This window comes from Arachis hypogaea, chromosome 5 (genome assembly GCF_003086295.3).
Source record: "Arachis hypogaea cultivar Tifrunner chromosome 5, arahy.Tifrunner.gnm2.J5K5, whole genome shotgun sequence".
Taxonomy (NCBI): Eukaryota; Viridiplantae; Streptophyta; class Magnoliopsida; order Fabales; family Fabaceae; genus Arachis; species Arachis hypogaea.
The window spans coordinates 102,612,872-102,632,994 of NC_092040.1; the positions used below are offsets into that span (position 1 = coordinate 102,612,872).

Consider the following 20,123-nt stretch of genomic DNA (forward strand, 5'->3'; position numbering starts at 1 on the left):
TAGTGGTTTTAAGAGGCAAACATTGAAAAAGGCGTAAAGGCATGCTCAAAAAGTCTGATGGAAAGAATTATTGCTGATAAATCCTTTTTTTCAGAAACTTTGACTAATGCCTTGAATGTTATTTGGGGGAGGCCAGAGGGGTTTAGAGTTGCTAAAAAAATAAGGAATCAATTCTAATTTTTCTTCAACAATAAATTGGATATGTTGAGAATAGAAAATGAATCACCTTAGTTATTCAAGAATTACATCCTTCATGTTAAACAGTGGTAGGAGGCCGACCAGACAGAGGAGACTCTGATTTGTAGGTTCCCAGTATGGAAGCAATTTTGGGGTTTACTTGAGAGCTTTAAAACTATGGAGGTAGGGAGGAAACTTGGAGGAAGTGTTAGAAGGGTGATTGATACTGGATTCTTTGAGGTAAAGGGCAAAGAGTCAAGAATATTAAAAGTAAAGATAGAAATAGAGGTTCACAAAAGGATTAGAGATCACCTCAAAAAAATGGGGCCAAATCAGCAGAATGTTGAAGTGAGACTGAGGTATGAACGCTTAGGAACATTTTGCACTTATTGTGCAAGGTTGGGGCATGATGCAAAACATTGCCAAGTGCTAATAGGTGATTTTAAAGAGGGTAATGCAAAACAGAACCGTTTTGGAGAATGAATAAGGGTGGATCAAGTCGGGAAGAGGATAGTCAACATAGAAGAAGATCAAAATCATGCAGCAGACTCAATCAACAATGCCAAAAACATGAATAGAAAAAAGCCAAAGCCAGCTTGGCTAGTCAATTACCTCTCAAATCTCTCAGTGAGTGAAAATAGAAATAAGGGAGAGCAAGAAAAATATAGAAATAACAAAAAAAAAAAACAGAGAGCGTGAAGATAGAGGATAATGCAGGGAGAGTTGATCCAATAATTGAGGTAGCAGATTCTCAAACGATTTTCACTGACATAACCATGCCAATAAACATGGAGATAAATAGAAGCAGGGAGGAAGTGCAGCCAGAGTGTCCTAACACTAAGAAAAACTTGAAAAAAATGGCGAGGAGAAAAGTCAATGAATACGCTCAGATCACAGGTGCAAAACGTGTCAATGATAATAAAGAAAATGATGTTGATCCAAAGAGAATCTGTGTGGAGATGAATCAACTGAATGTCACTAAGGTGGAGGATGTTAGTCGTCAAATGGCATCCAAAGAGCCATGAGACTACTAATTTGGAATTGTCAGGGTTCGGGGAGACCCCTGACAATCCATAATCTTAAAGGGATTAATAAATCTCACTCCCTCGAGATTATTTTTTTAACTAAAAGCAAAAATCAATCTCGACAAGTAGAGTCAAAGATGAGAGACTTTGGTTTGACAAGGTGGCATATAGTGGATCCAAATGGAAGGGCTGGTGGCTTGATTTTAGCATGGAGGGAAGGAATTGACGTTGATATTATGGAGGCAGAAGAATTCTATATAGCAGCAAAGGTCAAAAACAATTGCTTGGAAGATAGCTGGTTATTCATTGGTGTGCATTTGAGCCACAATGATCAACTTAGGAGCGTACAATACAACACTATTTCAACAATGATCCAACAGCATTGTGGGAGAGTTGTCATTGCTGGGGACTTCAATGCAATAACCAGTCCTAATAAAAAGGAGGGAGGAGGTGAAGAATCCCCAACATCTATTGCAAATTTTAATGGTTTTATTGGAAAAAATATGCTGGTAGATCTTGGAATGGTTAGTAGAAGGAACACTTGGAGTAATCGGAGAAGTGGGGAGGAGCTAATCCAGGAGAGATTAGATAGTTTCCTAGCATCGAAGGAATGGATGCAGCTATATGCAAATCCAATGGTGCTTCGACTCTCAAAAATGGGCTCAGATCATGCTCCTTTACTACTGGACTCCCATCCTCAAACTGAGAGATCAAAACGCAGATTTAAATTTCAAGATTGGTGGTGTAATTTGGAGGAAGTTAGACACTTAATAGCAGATGCTTGGAAGACTTCTTTTGAGGGTTCGGCTATGTGTATAGCGGCTTAAAAAAAATTAAATTATGTCGGCACAAGCTTGTCCAATGGCAACAAAGCAGCAACTCCAATTCTAAAAAAGCCATTGACCAACTAACTACTGCTTTAGAAGAGTTTTGAGCAGGAGGTGTTTAGGGAGGTACTGAGTTGCTTGAGTTAGAACAGAAGTTAGAAGAAGCCGTGCTTAATGAAGAACGTTACTGGAAAGAAAAATCCAGGATTAAATGGCTCAAGGAAGGCGATAGAAATACCACCTTCTTTCACAGGAAATTCAGATGCCGAATAAGAAGAAATAAGATATGGAGATTAATTGGCCCAAATGGAGAGGCAGCTTCCACTCATCAAGGTATAGCAGCCATAGCAGAAGAATATTTTCAAGAGATTTTCACTTCTTCAAACCAGGCAGACCCTGAACCTTATTTTGAGGACTTTGAGCCTAAGTTTACAGCTCTCATGAACCGAAGGCTTCAAAGACCTGTATCTATTGAAAAGGTGAAACGTGCCACCTTTAGTGTTCACTTTCAGAGTGTTTCGGGAGATGATGGTATGACAGCTAGATTTTTTCAGAGGTATTGGGACATTGTCGGGGCGGATATTTATAGGCTGTTTGTAGCTTTTTTAAAGGAGGAAGAATTCTGAAGAGGTTTAATCACACTCAAATTTGTCTGATCCCCAAGACCACTGATGCTAGCTACATGAGTCAGGTAAGGCCGATTAGCCTATCTACAATTATGTATAAGATTATCTCGAAAGTTCTGGTCCATAGACTACAAAGGTATATGCATTCTTTAGTGAGTACTAATCAAAGTGCTTTTATTAAAGGACATTTGATTTTTGAAAACATTCTTATAGCACATGAATGTATGCATTATCTAAAAACTAAGAGGACTGGTTTTGAGTCTGAAATGGCTATCAAATTAGACATGAGTAAAGCATATGACAGAGTTGAATGGAGGTTTTTGTGGTTCATTATGGGCAAACTTGGTTTTGATGGAACAAGGTGGATTGACTGGATTCGTGAACTTGTATCAATTGTTTCTTATTCTATTATTGTGGAAGGACAACCCTTTGGCTATTTTAAGCAAGAAAGAGGTATCTAGTAGGGTGATCCTCTTTCCCCTATCTTTTCTTATTCTGTGCAAAAGGACTCTCCTTTTTGCTACACAAAACAGAACAAAACAGACAGGTTTTAAGTATTCAGGTTAATCGGTGGTGTCCTACCATAAATCACCTATTATTTGCAGCTGATTCCATTCTTTTTTGTAAAATTTCAGAGGATAATTGTGACAACATTCTTAACTTGCTGAACTCATATGAAGGATTTAGTGGTCAACAGATCAATTTGGATAAATCAACGGTATTTTTTACTAATAACACTCCTTCCCCTCATTCGAGCTCTTGTGGCAGGCAAGTAGGTTTTATTAAGAGCAGTTGGTGAGGCAGTGTCAGTTTATACACTCTCTTGCTTTAAATTATCGGACACTTTACTATTTGAAATCCATATTATTTTCACAAATTTCTGCTGGGGTTAGAAAGGTGATGAAAGGTGTATGGCCTGGATCAGCTGGAACCAAATGATATGGCCAAAAAGAGAAGGAGGTCTTGGTTTTAAAGATCTTAGAGCCCAAAACCTAGTTTTACTAGGCAAGCAGTTTTGGCGAATCACAACAAAACCTCAATCTATTCTAGTTCAGATATACAGGGGGAAGTACTATAGATATGGTAACTCAATAAATGCTGAATCAGGACACTCACCTTCGTAGGGATGGCGAAGTATGTTGGAGGGTAGAAAAGTTGTTGAAAAAGACCTCAATTGGAAAGTAGGTTCCGCCTCTACAATTTGAATAATTGCTGAGCCTTGGCTACCTCCTCCATATCCAATGAGCATTGCTCCTGAAATGATCTCACATTCTAATCCTGGTCAGCACATATGGTCAGCACATATGGGTTAGGGACTTATTGACAGAAAACAGATAATGAAAACAGAAGATGTTAAATGAAATTTTTCCACTTGAAGTTAGAAGCAGAATCCAATCAATTAAGCCAGTAGAAGGGAAAGATGTTCAGCAACGCTCCCTCAACAAATCCAGATCGTATGATGTGACTTCGTAATATCAGATAGCATACCAATTTTTTCATGCAGAGCCAGAAATAGAACTTGGAGAGAATCCAATTACCTCAATTTGAAAAGATCTTTGGAAGAGAAGACTTCCTCACATAAGTCCAATTACCCAATGTTCTGAATCGAGAATCTTCTGAGAACAGAATCCATTCAACGCAAACATCATCAACCACAACTTTACAAGCTTCCGTCAATGGTAGAAAATGTTACTGTCAGCATTGCAAGATAGACATAGAGGTGCGAGACAAGTAAATCTTTTAGCACGTTTTTGTTGGAATATTTAAAAGGTAAGAAATAAACTATTCTTCAAAAATCAAAGCTCAAATCTAATAAAAATTTACACTGCTTCATTGAGATTAATTAGTGAAAAACTAAGTTTATCACTCAATTCTTTTTGACTCACTTTTTACTTTACTTTTTCTATTCTCTCTCTTTTCTTTATTGTTTTTTCCTTTCATAGTATTGTTAATATAGTGAGGCAATTTAGTGTCTATTGGGAGAATCCCATCTTTTTTTTAATTGTCCTATAAGTTGGACAAATATTTACTCATTTTTTAATGAATAAATTTAATATCTTTAAAAAAAATAAAGAAAAACAAAATAACGAACCTTGCGTAAGAGAAAGTACTTTATTTGTTTTAATTTTGATAATTAAATTTATGAAAATTGCCACATGTTTCAATTACAAATTTCTAAAAAAATACAAAACCTAACAAAAAAAAATAATGCGACAATTTTGTCTTAATACTGAAAATGAAGGTAGAAGCAAAAATACATGTGTAATTAATATTGCAAAGAAGAAACCAACAAAAATAAAACATTTTCTGAAATTATTATAGAACCCTGGTTGCAATCCATAACAAAAGTAGAATAAACTAAAATGAAAAATAAGTACTACTAAAAAGTAGAAAGAAACGTGTGGGTGAGATTGTTGTGTAGAGTTTCTTGAGGGCATGATAGTAATCCGTGTCATCAATCAACACACACATTATTTGGGTTACCCATGTGATGATGAACAACTTAAATTCACCTACAACTACACCTACTTTTGCAACTTCTTAAACCTTTAGAAGATTTCAAAGTTCTCAAATAATATTTCTTGTATACCCTTGAATCGGTCAAGTAGGTGTTGGTCCAAACAACATTTCTTATTCCATGCATGTGATGATCCATAAAAATAGAAGTTTCTTTTAATGAGATAATATGTCAAAGTATTACCTTCTTAATCACTTCAAAAGATTTGTGGTTATTTATAGGAGTTTGAATTAACACTTGGTTGGAAATTCAAGATGATCCAAATTTTTATCAAACTTTACACTGTAGGATGTGATTTACAAGATATTGAAAATGAAATGTTGGGTTATTGAGAAAGTTAACGTGGCCATATCGCAAAAAAGTCTATATTGAAAGGTGAATTTGATGGTAACTATTATGGCAAAAGCATTTATATTATTTGAAAGCACAAGTATAATGGTATTCAAAAGTTTATACTAATAGAAAAAATAATTTTTAAAGATTGGAATGACAAATAAATTTTAAATGTAATTTAAAAATCTGATAAAATCAATTAAAAAATATTATCTTTTTGAAGTATAAAAAAAATATATTTAGCAAATGATTTGTATATTTGATCTGAATTTTTTGTAGCGACATTTGAATAACTATTTAGACGATGCACAATTAAAACAAAATTTCATTTCTAGATTTTTTACTTTTTAAAAAAATTTGATCATTGACAATAAAAAACATAAAAAAATCCACTTTACATAAATTAATCAAATTTTAAAAATAAAAAAATATACTAATAAAAAACTGAATCAAAATCTAATTAAACTTTTTTTTAAGAATATATATTTAATATATAGTTATCTTTGTCATATTTTTAAATTTTTTAATAGTTTATTTATTGTTTATATCTTTAAAAATTATTTTTATTAACGACATGCATTTTCAAGTATCATTTTAATGATTTGTCCTAACATACATCTCCTTCTCCTCTCCTCTCCTCTCGTAATTTTATGTGGTTCTATCTTATAGTGGCTAATAAAAACAATTTTATTTCATTTGTATAAGTTGTTACAATATTTTGGCTTGACCAGCAATTTCTTCGAATTTTGACTTGTCCATTAGTACGCAAATGTTCCAATTAAATAAGCTTATAACCGGGGGAATATCATTGCCCACCAAATCAGCGGCCAATTAAAGAGAAGATTATTAGATAAATAGTGATCACCGAATCTTTGTCCCACTTTGTAAACTTTGTTACATCTTCTACACCACCAGTCCACCACATCATGTTCTACGTTTTTCTTTCTTTTTTGTTTCCCTCCTCTTCAACCGTATTAACTTTAAATTATAAATATTAATAAAAAGCATCTTATCTAAATTCAAGTAACATAGTAAAAAATTAAATTAATAAAAATAAAATCTAAAATTTATGTTTCAGTTCAAATTTTGAAAAAACTTTATTAACAATTAATGATATCTTAAAATTAATTAAAGATTATCGTTTAATTCATTGGTATAACAACCATTACCAAAACTTTTGATAAAAGATATTATCACTGCTATTTTGATAATATCACTTTTTTTTTTTTTTTACAAATTCTTATAAACATACAATCTCAATTTTTTACAAATTCAGACAAACATAATAAAAAAAATCATGTGTATAATGATATTATAAAAAATAAGTGACAATATGATGTCTCAAACTTCTGACGTTGAAAAAAGTGAATCTAACATATAATCTTCTGAAGTGGCTATTATTTCATAGTTTGAAAATTAAGTTTTAGCTCTTATATGCCACCTTAAAAAATGCTGGGACTTGTGAAGTTGACTCGCATCTGTATTATTGAAGGTCCAAAGCGGTTTAAAGTTTTCAATTCAATAGGTATCACTAATGAATTCTGAGGGCACTATGTAATGTAACACCGCAAAAATATCTGTCCAGGATGCACACGAAACAAACCCTGGTTGATATGATATGCATTTGAATAAAACATCGAATATTTTGATCTTTGAAATCGTAAATGCAGTTCATTCCAATCAATAGAATTAAGACATTAACAATTCATTCTCTCAAGTTACAGGAAAGTGAACCAGTCAAAGGAGTCATTTTAGTGACTCAAATTGGTTCCTAGTTCTAACAAGCAAGAACCTCATCCTGGGGACTGCTTTGAGTTACTTTTTAGAACTGCAAATGCTAAATTGTGTCTCCTTTTTTTTTTAACGAGTCCAAAGTGACACAAGTATAAAATATTGAAGTCTATTTAATATCCTAAATGCCTGTTTGGTCGCTTGTACTCATTCCAAATTCAAAAGATAGCGCAAATTGCATGAAATTGAAATGGCATAGCTTTTTGAGTCCACAAGTGGGGTTTGAGGCTAAAAGCAATTTTTCTAAGCCTTGATTCCTTTCAAAGAGAAATGTTTGTGTTAATCCTATAATGACAAGTTCCATATGAAGAGTACATTTCAATTGATACTAAATTATCTCATCACTTTCATCTAGCAATGCAACAACTTCTGTGCAGACAAATTCACATGTAAGCTTAGGACATGGCCAAACCAATATTAGATAGTCATGATTTGTGTACCACACCTTGCATACTATAGGCAAATAAATGCATGACACTGTGTGCCAGATTGTATACATAATACTTTAACTTTATTTCAGATTCTCCAACTTCTACACCATAGTCATAATATCTCACTGCCACAATATTTTCTATCAATAAAGACTCTGCTAGGTCACATGACAAATTTGTAGTCTTGTAGCAAGTTTATGCATGTCATATCACACTGTAAAACAATACTTCAATAAATTATTGGAATTATTGGTCCACACAACTTCAACTACTTGCAGAAAGAAATTATCCAGCTTTTAGTTTTCACATGAAAACAACAGATATGACAGTTTCAACTATATACCTGAAGTGATTTATCCAAATACATTTTTGAAGAATCTCAATCAGTTACATGATGTATGACACTTTCTATTCTTCACTTTACAAACTTACAACATGTTTAGGATTTCAACAGTATGCTAACTTCGAAATAAAATTTCAGTGTAATCTCATTTCTTAAAAATAGTAGGAAGGAATGTGTCAACATAAGCTGCTGATGATTGTTAAGACTAAAACTCGATCTTCAGCATGGTTCTGACAAAAGGGAACAAACTACAAAGGAGTAAACAGATAATGTGCCCAATCAAGCTCAAAGGTTTTGGTGTGTACCCGAGCTTAAAAAGAATGCAAGAGAGGATTTGAAAAGAAAATTACTTACAGTTGCTTTGTATACAAAAACTCGGCGTGTTTGAATGCGGAGCGCGACTTCCTCTCGCTCTACTCCGACAGTTTTGATCTCTAGTAGCATGACAATAAGCTGAAACTGATTTCTCACCCACTTCCACATTCTCTACGAAGCATCATGGAAGGAAAATCAAAGTATTTTCACTTCCCTTCTTATTTCCTAGTTTTCTTAACAAGCACCTCCTCAATTGTTCTCACTCTTCTCTCTTATGAGGGACTGGGTTCTTTTCCTAAATAATGAATACTTAGAGTTTGCAATGGATGCTAAAAAACAAATTATTAAGAAAACAACAAAGGAATCTAGGACTGAATAATTTTGGTGGCTGAATCTACAATATGACGTCGATGTATCCAAGCTAATTGATGCAAACTTCTCTTCAGACTGTCCTCTCCTGTCGATTAAAGAATAGATTAAAGTATTTTCTCATGAATAACTTCTGTTAAGAATATTAGTTTGGTCAATAGCTTTGAGTATCTTCAGTTTATCCAAATCAGAATGATGATCTTATTTTGTTCAAGAGAAGAAACTGTTGAGCAAATCTGAAAAGCTATCTTATGCAGTGCAATTCTGAACGAATTGAGCAATTATTTCATGATTGTTTACAGCTACAGATAGCACATATAGCACAGTTCAGAGTTATACCTTAAGAAATTCTGAATTGATGTCCACAGTGAACCAACATGTTTAGTTCGCTTGCTTGAATCTTGATATTTTGGATCCGTATTGAATTTTTTGAATTTTCCTTGGGATATCCCTAGAAAACATGGATGCAAAAAAATGTCATAATATTCTTGTTTTTACATGTTCGTATATGTATTTTAACGCATAGCTTTAGTCCAAAAGTATCCAAGTAAAACGAACTATTACCAGTGTCCTTAGAAGACAATGAATCATATTTAGATGCTCTTAGTGAGGCTAACTGTTCAACAAGCACGCGTTCGGTAGCACTGAAACAAGCAGGATATAAGGAGAATGAAAAGAAAATCACAAGAAACTTCAAGAAACATAAGTAACGAAAACATCATATTTTGATCTCTTTCTCTTGTGAAGCCAGACACTCCCATGAAACTAAACCGACTTTGCCACTCAAAGAAATTCAAACTTGGAAAGTTCTATTTATAGGATTATAGACAGCAAGGGTAAGTGAAATAAAATAATACAGAAATTCTCAACCCCAACATAAAAAAAGACAAATTTTCTATCACGAAGCTCCAAAAACTAAGAATTTTCCAATAGTCTTGTGAAATTACAGATAAAAGAATTCCAAACCTGATATTTTTAGGAATCCGAACATTCACAATGAAGTAATGATCGCCTCGAAAAGATGGTCTATTCATGTCTGGAACTCCTAAACGTGACAACTTTACCGAGTCTCCAGGCTGGACCCCAGATGGAATCTGGAGATCCCTTAAGCCTTCAACAGTTTCTACCTGAAGTCACCTAAGTTTAAGGTTAGAACAAGTTTGAAAGGCATATAGAAGCTACAGACATTGGTTAATGCCATGAATGATTGGGTTAGCTAAGTTTACCTTTTTAACAGATCCCAGTATTGCATCTGTAAAGTCAATATTAATCTTTGAGTACAAATGAAGACCCTCTCTCCAAATACCCTGCTTTTCATCTACATGGAGAACCACAAAAAGATCCCCGCTTATACGCCTGAAAAGATGAAACTGATAGTTAGCACCTATATGAGTTCAATACATGGTGATTCTAACTGTCTTTCTGTTCCTGGTTGCAAGCCAATAATCTGAGAAAAAGTAAGACCCAAGTTTATTTTTAAACAAGTAATCTTGGTTCTCAGATTCCAAGATAAACTCCTCATAATGCTAGTAAGCCCTCCATGGTAAATTAGTTGGTGCTTTGTTTAAAACCGTGAGTTTGATAAGGTAGCCATCCATATGAGTAATCAATTTCATATTTATTAATTTTGTAAAGAATAAATCAAGAAAATATTAAGCAAATGTTTTATGCATGCTGCCAGTTAATATTTTAATGCAAAGCTTTACATAATCAGACAAACAATCATCCATTGGGAGTGTATAGTTGAAAGCAAAAATATTCATTGCCATTCTGCTAACCTCCTTGAATCAAAATTCCCTTCCCCTCGAATTTGTGTTGTGTCTCCATCACTGGCACCAGGAGGAATGACCACTTCCATTGTTCGTTTAGATTTCACCTGACCACTGCCTTCACACCTTCGACAATGATCAGTGATTATCTTGCCAATACCACCACACTTAGAGCAGGTAGAAACCTGAATTCCACACAGCAAAATATCTTCCCTTTGGAATAGTCTCAAATAATTTGAATATAATCTAGTATAGTCCCTAACTAATTATTTTTTTTTTTTTAATTGGAAAATAAATCAAGAGAGTAAAGAATGTATGTACAGAAGAGGAGAGATCCCCACATAGATATAAAATATACTGATAACATAAAATATGATTCAATTAAATTACCTGAGACATGATTCCAAAGGGTGTTTTCTGACTTTTCATTTCTCCTCCTCTGCCATCACAATTTGTACATATTTTAATGCAATTCCTTGATTTAGCTCCTGTACCATCACAATCATTACATGGCTCAAAACAAGAAACTTCAATCTCCCTCCGTACTCCAAAAATTGATTCTTCAAAGCTCAAATAAAGGTCATGCCTGCATGCCAGAATAATATAAAGTTATTTCTATACATTTTGTGTTCTGACAGAAATTGGTCAAGCATACAAGTAAACATAAGACAAAATCAAATTGAGAAGATGGCAACCGAATATCAAGGCCACGGCTTCTATTGCTTCTAAAACTGAAGTTCATGCCCCCTTCATCACTTTCTCCAAACATTCCATTTCCATCAGTGCGGCCAAAGAATGCATCAAATAAATCAAACGGATCAACCTGGTCAATTCAAAACACATCAGCAGGAACAGATGTTAACTCTAGGACTTTATAACCAATCAACAATTCAACATATCAAAGCATATTAGGTTCGTTTCATTCAAACATTGAAGCGAATATAATCTTGAAATTAAACATACCCCAGAAGCACTGGCTGACCCTCCATTTTCTCCTTGTAGACCTGACTCACCAAAGCGGTCATATAAAGATCTTTTCTCATCATCCGATAGGACCTATACACATGCTTTGTTACCATAAGAATAAAGGAGGGAACAATAAAATATAGTAAATACGAAAATTATCATCCATGGCACAATATGATTAACTATAAATTAACCAATTTAGATCCAACTGCATATACAAGATAGAGAAAATTTTACGCTGCTAATGCACAAAAAGTTAAATCATATATAGGATAGTATAGCAAAAGATAAAAGAATGATGATGTCCTATCAGAGCCACATTTTACTTATAACATAAACATACTGTTCTAGGGGGAGAAGAATTACCTCATATGCAGCACTTATTTCCTTGAACTTCTCCTCTGCCCCAGGACGTTTGTCTGGATGGTACTGATCTCAAAAAAAACATTGTTACAAGAAGTATTAATGCACCAAATGGCTCAACAAACATTTTAATACAACTTTTGTACTGTACAATCCAGTTAAATTGATAAATCACAACCCAAAAAGTTAACAATTTAAAATTACTACTGGCAATAAGTCCAGGTGCATTGAGGCATAGAGAGATGGAATCATCCAGAAAATGCAAATAGCTTCATGAAATAGAACTATATAAAGAATAGAGTATATTATTTGAACAAAGAAGGCCAAGTGACCAACTAAAACATTTCATCCTCTACTCTTTCTTTCCAATTTAGCTTTTCTTTAGTTCAGATCAGCCAATGGAGTTTCATTGATCCAGTATATATATATATATATATATATATATATATATATATATATATATATATATATATATATATATCTATATATATATATATATATATATATATAGAGAGAGAGAGAGAGAGAGAGAGAGAGAGAGAGTAAGGAAACATATTTCGGCTTCCAAAATAAAAGGATGCTTCTTCATCTTCATGTCTCCTTGGTTGAGTAGTTTTGACTTTTGAAGTGCAAAATAGAAGATGAGACATAGAATAAGAACACATTTCACCGGTAGATATGCTCCACAATGAAAGTGCGTTTTTTTTTTAAATTATTATTATACCATCTCATATTTTCCTATACCAAAATAGTGTAGATTGATTTTCATTCCAAGCTTTTCATCTTAGACTTCTACTTACTCAACCACATTAAAAAAGAGAAAAAAAAACTTTCAGCACCCTAGATTTCATCTTTCTTCCTCTTCAACCATTTCCCAACAACCCATTTGAATTACCAGCTAAACATGCCAAAAACACATTAAAATCCGACACCCCAGAAACCCTAGAAAAATAAATTTCTGGAAAAGGGGGAAGGTTACCTTGCGAGCTAGCTTCCTATAGGAGGCCTTGATTTCTTGAAGAGTAGCATTGCGGCTAACATTCAAGACGGAATAGTAATCGGTGGTTCCAGCTTTGGCTCTGATGGTCGAAACATAACGGGAAAAAGGGGTGTTCCTGGCAGCGGGAAAACCGAAACTTGGGATGTGACTATGGCTTGTTGTTTTGCGGAGGAACTTAGAAGGTGTGGCGGTGGTGCTGAAGAATCCCAAGGTAGCAACTGCAAGAGTTGAAGGTGATGGCGCATTGGAGGAGAAGGAATATGTGGGTAGTGATGAATATGTGTTTATCAATAGCATCGGTAATGAGAGGGAAAAGGAAAGTTTCTTCAGAATAATTGGAGGTTTTAGGAGGGTTTCTAATTCTCAATTCTCAATTCTCGTCTCATAGCCGTAGCTAATGTTCCAGTTCTAGACTAAGTTGAGAGAAAAAAAAAATACTTATTTTGGTAAGTAAAATTATACTCAAATCTCAATTTAATTTTTAAAATTTTAATTGTTTTAATTTAATTTTTAAATTTTTTAATTTTAATTACATTAATTTCTACAATAATTTCCATAAAAAAATAATTAAAAAATTTAAGAATTAAATTGAAATAAAATTAAATTAAAAAATTTAAGAATCAAATTAAGTATTTTTTCTAATGTAAACTAGCATATTGAATTTATTGGTAATCTAAAAAATAAAAAATATATATTTTATTATCATACTCAAATTATCTTTTAATTCTTTTTTGTTGGATGTTTTAGAATTAGAATTTAGAATTTAAGATTTAAAATTTAAAATAAAATTTTAATAAAAAATAGTTAATATTAATTGAAAAATTTGATTCTTTAATTGAAATTAATGTAATAATATAATTAGTTTCTATTAATAATAAAATTATCTTTCAAAATGTAACGATCAAACTCTCAATGCATTCTCTAGATCTGCTTTTTTTTTGAAGAAAAATTGGTATATTTTAGGCTTGACCTCTTTTACTCTCAATCTTTGAGGGTTTCTCCATATATTAGCTATAGCTGTCTTTATCCATCCTACATTAATATGTTTTGTAGTGTACAACTTGCTCAATATGCTTGTTTGAGAGTCTTTGATTCCGTCTGATATATCTTCGTCCTTATATACTATCAAATCTTCTTCTTTCACCGTTTCATTGACTGATTCTTTGTGTTCCACTATTTTTGACATTCTTGTTTTGTAGGAATGGTACTAGATTTATTCTTCTCGATCTCTAAACGGATAGATGTTCACAATTTAGGATGGATATTTGCACGATGTATTATGGATATGTGGCCACTACATTTCTCACCCCCTAAGAAAGCTCCTTGGGATGAGAAGAGAGGATTTTGCAAATCATCATTAATTTGTTCTCCTATAAACTCTAACTATTTATTACATCTCTAGAAATAGCCACATATTAGCTATATACATATGACACTCTTGACCCTGGCTCTTGCAAAAAGTCCTTAACCTGGCGCCCAAGGTAGCCTAACTTCTATGTGTACCTAATTTCTTTGAGACTACAAAAATAAAAAGATACTTTAGGTTTTCAAGCTGTGGGCCGAGAAAGATGTCCTCAAAATATAAAAACATCAACTCCTCCTCAATGTTACGGTCACACATCGCTATTGGACAGATTCCCTGGTACTCCGTCTCCCAACTGACCGTATACCTCTAGATGCTGCTCCTTCTCAGCTGCAAGCTGCACCTTCTAGTTTGAATCCTCCTCACGATCCTCTTCCTCTGACGAGCTGTTAATATTGCCATTTTTGAATATTAGACAGTTAGCATAAATTGGAGCAAGGGCTTCTCCTAGTGGCCTGTACTATGCTATCAGTTAGTCAACCGGCTGGAATAGAGGCTCAGGATGATAGACATAATCAAAATCAGGTTCAAGAACCACTTGATTAAGAGACTTTGGAGAAAAAGGGTGCAATGGACCTCTCGAGTGTAACCATGTCAAAGGAAAATCGTATGGCACATTCGAATTAAAATCCAATCTAAGCAAAGGGTGCTGGAAGGATCTGTCGTGCAATATATACAGTTGCATACGAGGCTCACCCCAAATCAGCATGCTTCCTAGATCTGGATTCTCATACGTAAAAAACTCTGACATCTCATAAAAGATTACTGCCATCTCTTTCTGCAAAGAAGGGGAAAGAAAAAGGTGAAAACTTAAGGTTCCTAGTAGGGTATCACACAAGCAAAGTTGTTACCAGTTATTCAGAGGGTTATACTATTAGTTTCTTAAACATTTACTTTCTTTTCGGTTCTCAATTAATCAGTTCTTATTCGTATCATTTCACATCCTCAATAACCAAATAACACAAACACATCCAAGCACACATAATACACAAGACAGAGAATATATACACAGTTGTCTATCCACTCTCCACATTACCCAGACACAAGTCTCAGATATGACTTTCTAGATACATCAGTTGCATAAGTCGTACGGCCGAAACCACATTAGTTGACTTTCAATTTGCGAGAGTCGGATAGTACAGCTACATCAGTTGCCATTCAGTTTGTGCTATAAGTATGTGTAAATCTGAAAAATAGTATTATCTGTGAAAATTTCCATGTACAATTGGCGTTGGACAAGCGAAATAAGAACTTTAAACTTGTCTGGCCCAAACAAACATTTAGTTTTTATTTACTGTTCTTTTTATCCTCTGCTCAATTTATTTTTCTCAGTTACCTTTTCTTTCCTCAATCATCAATTAAATTTTTTCTCAATCCCTCACCTTTACCTAAGATCTTTTATGTAGAAGGCCTCTAGGTCCTAGGTTTTAAATTAGGTTTCTACTCCTCTAAACTTAAATTACCGTTATATCCTTAGTTTTTTTTAAAATGACCATTATGTCCCTAATTTTTTTTTTATCAAAATCATCATTATATCCCCAAGCTTTTATGAAATGACTTTTATGTTCTCAAATTTTTAGATAATTACTATTTTTTCTTTGAACTTTCATATATTTACCTTTTTGTCCCTAAACTTTTACAAAATCACCTGTTTGCGCTGAGTGGCCCAAAAGATCATTTTACCCTCAAATATTTTATTAAAACCTAATTTATCCCATATGCCTCCTAATTACCAATTTAATCTCAAACTTTTAACAAAAAACTATATTACCCTCAAATCTTTTATAAAATGATATTTTTACCCTTATTACTTCTTTAGTTCATATTTTCTACTCTTTTAATCTTTTAGGGAGACATTTTGCTTCTTTTTTTCATTCACTTCTTTTTCTTTACACTTGAATTCTTAGCACTTTCTTAAAAGTTCTCTCATTGTATCATTAAAGTATTTCTCCATTCATATCTTAACCCTTCATTTTTACCTTTTAAATGGCTTTCAAAACAAGTTTTTTTTGAAATAAAGGAAGCTCAACACGTTAAAGTGGAGCATACATAAAGAAGAAAAGAAACATACAGACCAACTCCCAGAACACAACACGCTCCTGGTGATTCAGGACTGCCCACAACTCACACGGGTTCACATCCACACCACTCTGTGTAGCTCAATACCGTCCTTGTTTGAATTACCCCAATGCTTGCCCTTGTATTCTTGAAGATTCGGGCATTGCGTTCCAACCATATGTTCCATATCACTGCAAAGAACGCTGTCATCCACATCTGGTGCCCTTGTTATCTATTGTGCATGCCCCGCCAGCTTTCAAACATATCTTTAACGGTTCCAAGAATTACCCACTCTCTCCGAAACAATCGCACCCAATTACACCAAACTTGCCATGTTACCTCACACTGAAGAAATAAGTGCTCCGCTGATTCGCTTTCCTTGGTACACAGCACACAAGTGCTATCACTCTGAATGTTAACTCCCAGCTTAGTCAACCGCTCCTTGGTGTTAACTCTACCAACTAGCACAAACCACCCAAAGAGCTCAATCCTCAGAGGCACAAAACCTTTCCAAAGTGGACTTGTAAAGCTATAGCTTGTGATTTCATCCGACAATGTTTCCAATTGTATGACCTGTATAACTGATTTCGTAGAAAAAACACCTTTATTTTCAAACTTCCACATGACATTATCCTCACGCCCAGCTGAAAGCTTCACTAGGCTTAACCTCTCATGGAGCTGACGGAGAAGTTCCAGCTCCCATTGAAATAATTCTCTCCTCCATTGAAAATTCCATATCCAGTCTACCCCATTCCAAAATCCGCAGTCCCCAATTAAAAATCTTTGTTGGCTTGAAATAGAGAAGAGTCTTGGAAAAGTCACTTTCAGAGCATCATCCTGAATCCAGTTATCCTCCCAGAACTGGGTTTTTCTACCATTGCCTACTGCCATTGCTAGGCCCCTAACCACCTTATCACGAATTCGTGGTTCTTTAATACTCAGCTGACAAATATCTTTCCACGGTCCTTCTGTTGATGGTAAAGGCTGAGTTAGAAGCATGACATCCGGGTTTAACTTGTTGCACGAACACACAATCTTCTTCCACAGCGGGCACTCCTCCTTGGAAAATCACCACCACCACTTAAACAGAAGCGCTGTGTTCCTCAACACTGCATCACCAACCCCCAGTCCCCCAGCTTTTTTTGGGGCCTGGACCAACTCCCATTTCACCAGAGGTATACCAGATGTACCGTCCTCCTTACACCACATAAAGTTCCTTTGTAATGCAATAATCCTATCCGCCACTGCCTTCGGCATCTTGTACAGACTTAAGTAATATATGGGGAGGCTATTCAACACTAACTTGATAAGTACAAGCTTACCTGCTTTATTTAAAACCTTCGCTTTCCATAAGCTAAGCTTCTGTTCCACCTTTTCGATGATTGGTTTCCAAGTCCTCACTAGGCGCGGATTCGCTCCTAGAGAGATTCCCAAATACCTTATCGATAAAGCGGCCTGTTGGCAACCCAATAGGCGACACGCCTGATCGATCCATCCCTGCTCACAGTTAACCGAAATCAGATTCGATTTATCAAAATTGATACTCAGTCCAGACATCAACTCAAAGCACCACAACAGCCTCTTATAGTTCACAATTGTTTCAGTCTCCGGTGGGCAGAACAAAATGGTGTCATCTGCAAATTGTAGATGTACAGTTCAATGTGGTCTCCCCTTACCAGCAGTGGAGCAATGCGCCCATTCCTCACAGCTTCCCCCACCATCCTATGCAGAACGTCGACAACTAGCACGAACAAAAGAGGAGACAGTGGGTCCCCTTGTCTTAGCCCCCGCTCCATCTTGAATGACTTGGATGGTGGCCCGTTTACCAGGACTGCCATAGTAGCCGTAGTAACACACTCCTTCACCCACGCCCTCCACCTTTGGCCAAATCCCATTTTCTGAAGCACAACATCCACAAAGCTCCATCTTACTCTGTCATAAGCTTTCTGAAAATCCAGTTTGATGATAGCTGTTGTCTTTTTTCGAGTCTTCAGCCAATGAACCGTCTCGCAGGCTATGAGTGCGCCATCATGAATTTTCCTCCCCTTTACAAACACCGTCTGCGTCTCTCCTTTACAACAACACTTCTTTGAGTACCTAGCATTGGATCATGGTACTTCCAAGCATCATTTAATATCCAAACATTTCAACAACACTTAAACACCATTAATCATTCATTAAAACGTTCAATTTCATCAATCAACAAATAATTTTTTCAACCAAGCATCAAGACAGACACAACATGATTTAAGTTAATTTAATCCTTAGAGGTGTTTTAATATGAGCTTTAATCACATCTACGATACATGTACAGATGTTTACATATGTTGTGTTAAACAGATACCAATAGAAATTTTATTAGAGGTGCTTGGACCATCAAGATTGTACAAGGAAATTACCAAGAAAATTATCAACTCAACTGTAGCTGAATATGTGGAGAAGGTATTTTGCTATATTTGGGATTAGGTTATTTATGTGGAAAGTATTTTAACATTAATATCAACATATAATCACTGCAAGAGCGGTCACTAAGCTGTAAGTTGAAGTCGAAAAGAGTTTAACAATTGAAGTAAGGATATATCACAGCAACTTGTGTTTAATTCTTTCATTTTAATTCCATTCACTTTAACTAAATAATATCATTTTTCATATTCTTCTTTCATTATGTTTGCCGGAAGAATTATATATCATTACATATTTGTTCAACGAGTTAAAGCACTTTATTTTTATTTACTTAATTATTTATCAATTGATGTTTTATTGTAGTTCTTAAAATGTGATTTGTTCATACATTTAATTAAGATGCACTATTAAGATACACAAGATTTGATCTCAGATTCTTTTTATTCAATTTGTTCCATACATCAAAGCTTTGCAGATTCTCTGTATTGTTCTGTTTTAAGCTTCTAGAAACTTCAGATCATTGGAATGGCCTTTGACCACTTGTCTTTAGTGATTTCAGTAGCTTAGATATGAGCATTTTGTGATTTGTAGCGTGCACTGTGCTTGAATGTGATGTTGATTTTGTTACATTCTTTTTATTTTTTGTTTTGTTCTTTTTAATAAATCTCAGGCATTTATTATTTCTTTGTCAAAATCGCTTGGATTTCTTGTTTTTGGTGGAGGAAATCTTGTCACTTTTCAGTAGATTTAGATGTTTGTACATTGAATTATGGACTATTCAATATTCATGTTATAGAATGATTCAAATCTTAAAAGAAATAAGCATACTGCAACTCATTTGAGAAGTTATCAAGCTGAATAAGAAAAGAACTATAACAGAAACATGAAAAAAGTTGATATGGGCTATGATAACAGCTTTCATTCATCGCCGTAATCGCTTGATAGTTGAGTAATCTACACTAGTTCAGTTATTATTCTTCTTTGAATGCCAAGTTTTCTGTTTGATGTTAGTTATTGCACAATGGTAGCTTTTTTTTGCTTAGCTTATTTACTATATATATAATACCTAGTTCTCAGTATAAACTCCCCAAGTTTCATTCTTTCTCATTGCTTTGTCCCTAAATCTTACAAACCAGCTTTGATAATGTGGTTTGAAAAGTGAAATCATATTATTTACATTTGTCTCATGTTCTGAGGACTAACATAAATCCTGGATTGAAGATTTATCTCATTATCAACTATTTTGGTGGAATATTAGAGCATACAGATAATGCTGGTTCGTTGCCAATAAAGACTTGGATTCTGCATTTCTAAATGCAGGAGCAAACCCGTATCCTTACAATCCATTTATGTTAACTTTCCTTATATTATGTGTTAAGTCTACTGAGTATTAACTATGCTCTAATTATCTTTAGGTTTAGTTTTTTATTTTTTATTTTTTTGATT

The 20,123-nt window shown here is 34.4% G+C and overlaps 3 protein-coding genes across 5 annotated transcripts; 1 reads left to right on the plus strand and 2 right to left on the minus strand.

The window, feature by feature from the left end:
* Positions 1 to 1,339: 1,339 nt before the first annotated feature.
* On the plus strand, positions 1,340 to 3,779 carry LOC112803902 (uncharacterized). Its single transcript, XM_025847354.1, has 5 exons — positions 1,340 to 1,960; positions 2,152 to 2,560; positions 2,869 to 3,108; positions 3,291 to 3,373; positions 3,549 to 3,779. Exons 1-5 carry the CDS (start codon positions 1,340 to 1,342, stop codon positions 3,777 to 3,779), a joined length of 1,584 nt encoding a protein of 527 aa, XP_025703139.1.
* A 4,272-nt stretch (positions 3,780 to 8,051) lies between these two features.
* LOC112802360 (uncharacterized) lies at positions 8,052 to 13,273 on the minus strand. 3 transcript variants are annotated; one of them, XR_003202328.3, is made up of 12 exons: positions 12,833 to 13,263; positions 11,857 to 11,919; positions 11,488 to 11,580; positions 11,220 to 11,347; positions 10,915 to 11,110; positions 10,534 to 10,709; positions 9,982 to 10,111; positions 9,722 to 9,882; positions 9,320 to 9,399; positions 9,095 to 9,206; positions 8,426 to 8,843; positions 8,052 to 8,301 (listed from the first exon to the last, which is right to left on the minus strand). XR_003202328.3 is itself a non-coding variant. In XM_025845539.3 (11 exons), exons 1-11 carry the CDS (start codon positions 13,148 to 13,150, stop codon positions 8,636 to 8,638), a joined length of 1,665 nt encoding a protein of 554 aa, XP_025701324.1. In that variant the 5' UTR covers positions 13,151 to 13,273; the 3' UTR covers positions 8,052 to 8,635. The 3 variants fall into 3 exon arrangements, 1 of the variants encoding a protein (XP_025701324.1); XR_003202327.3 differs by having other exon boundaries at positions 8,052 to 8,319; XM_025845539.3 differs by having other exon boundaries at positions 8,052 to 8,843; positions 12,833 to 13,273.
* Positions 13,274 to 17,342: 4,069 nt separating this feature from the next.
* LOC140173261 (uncharacterized) lies at positions 17,343 to 18,200 on the minus strand. The gene is made up of 2 exons (XM_072196077.1): positions 18,008 to 18,200; positions 17,343 to 17,908 (listed from the first exon to the last, which is right to left on the minus strand). The coding sequence occupies exons 1-2, from the start codon at positions 18,198 to 18,200 to the stop codon at positions 17,343 to 17,345; spliced, it is 759 nt and encodes a 252-aa protein (XP_072052178.1).
* Between the last annotated feature and the right edge of the window lie 1,923 nt (positions 18,201 to 20,123).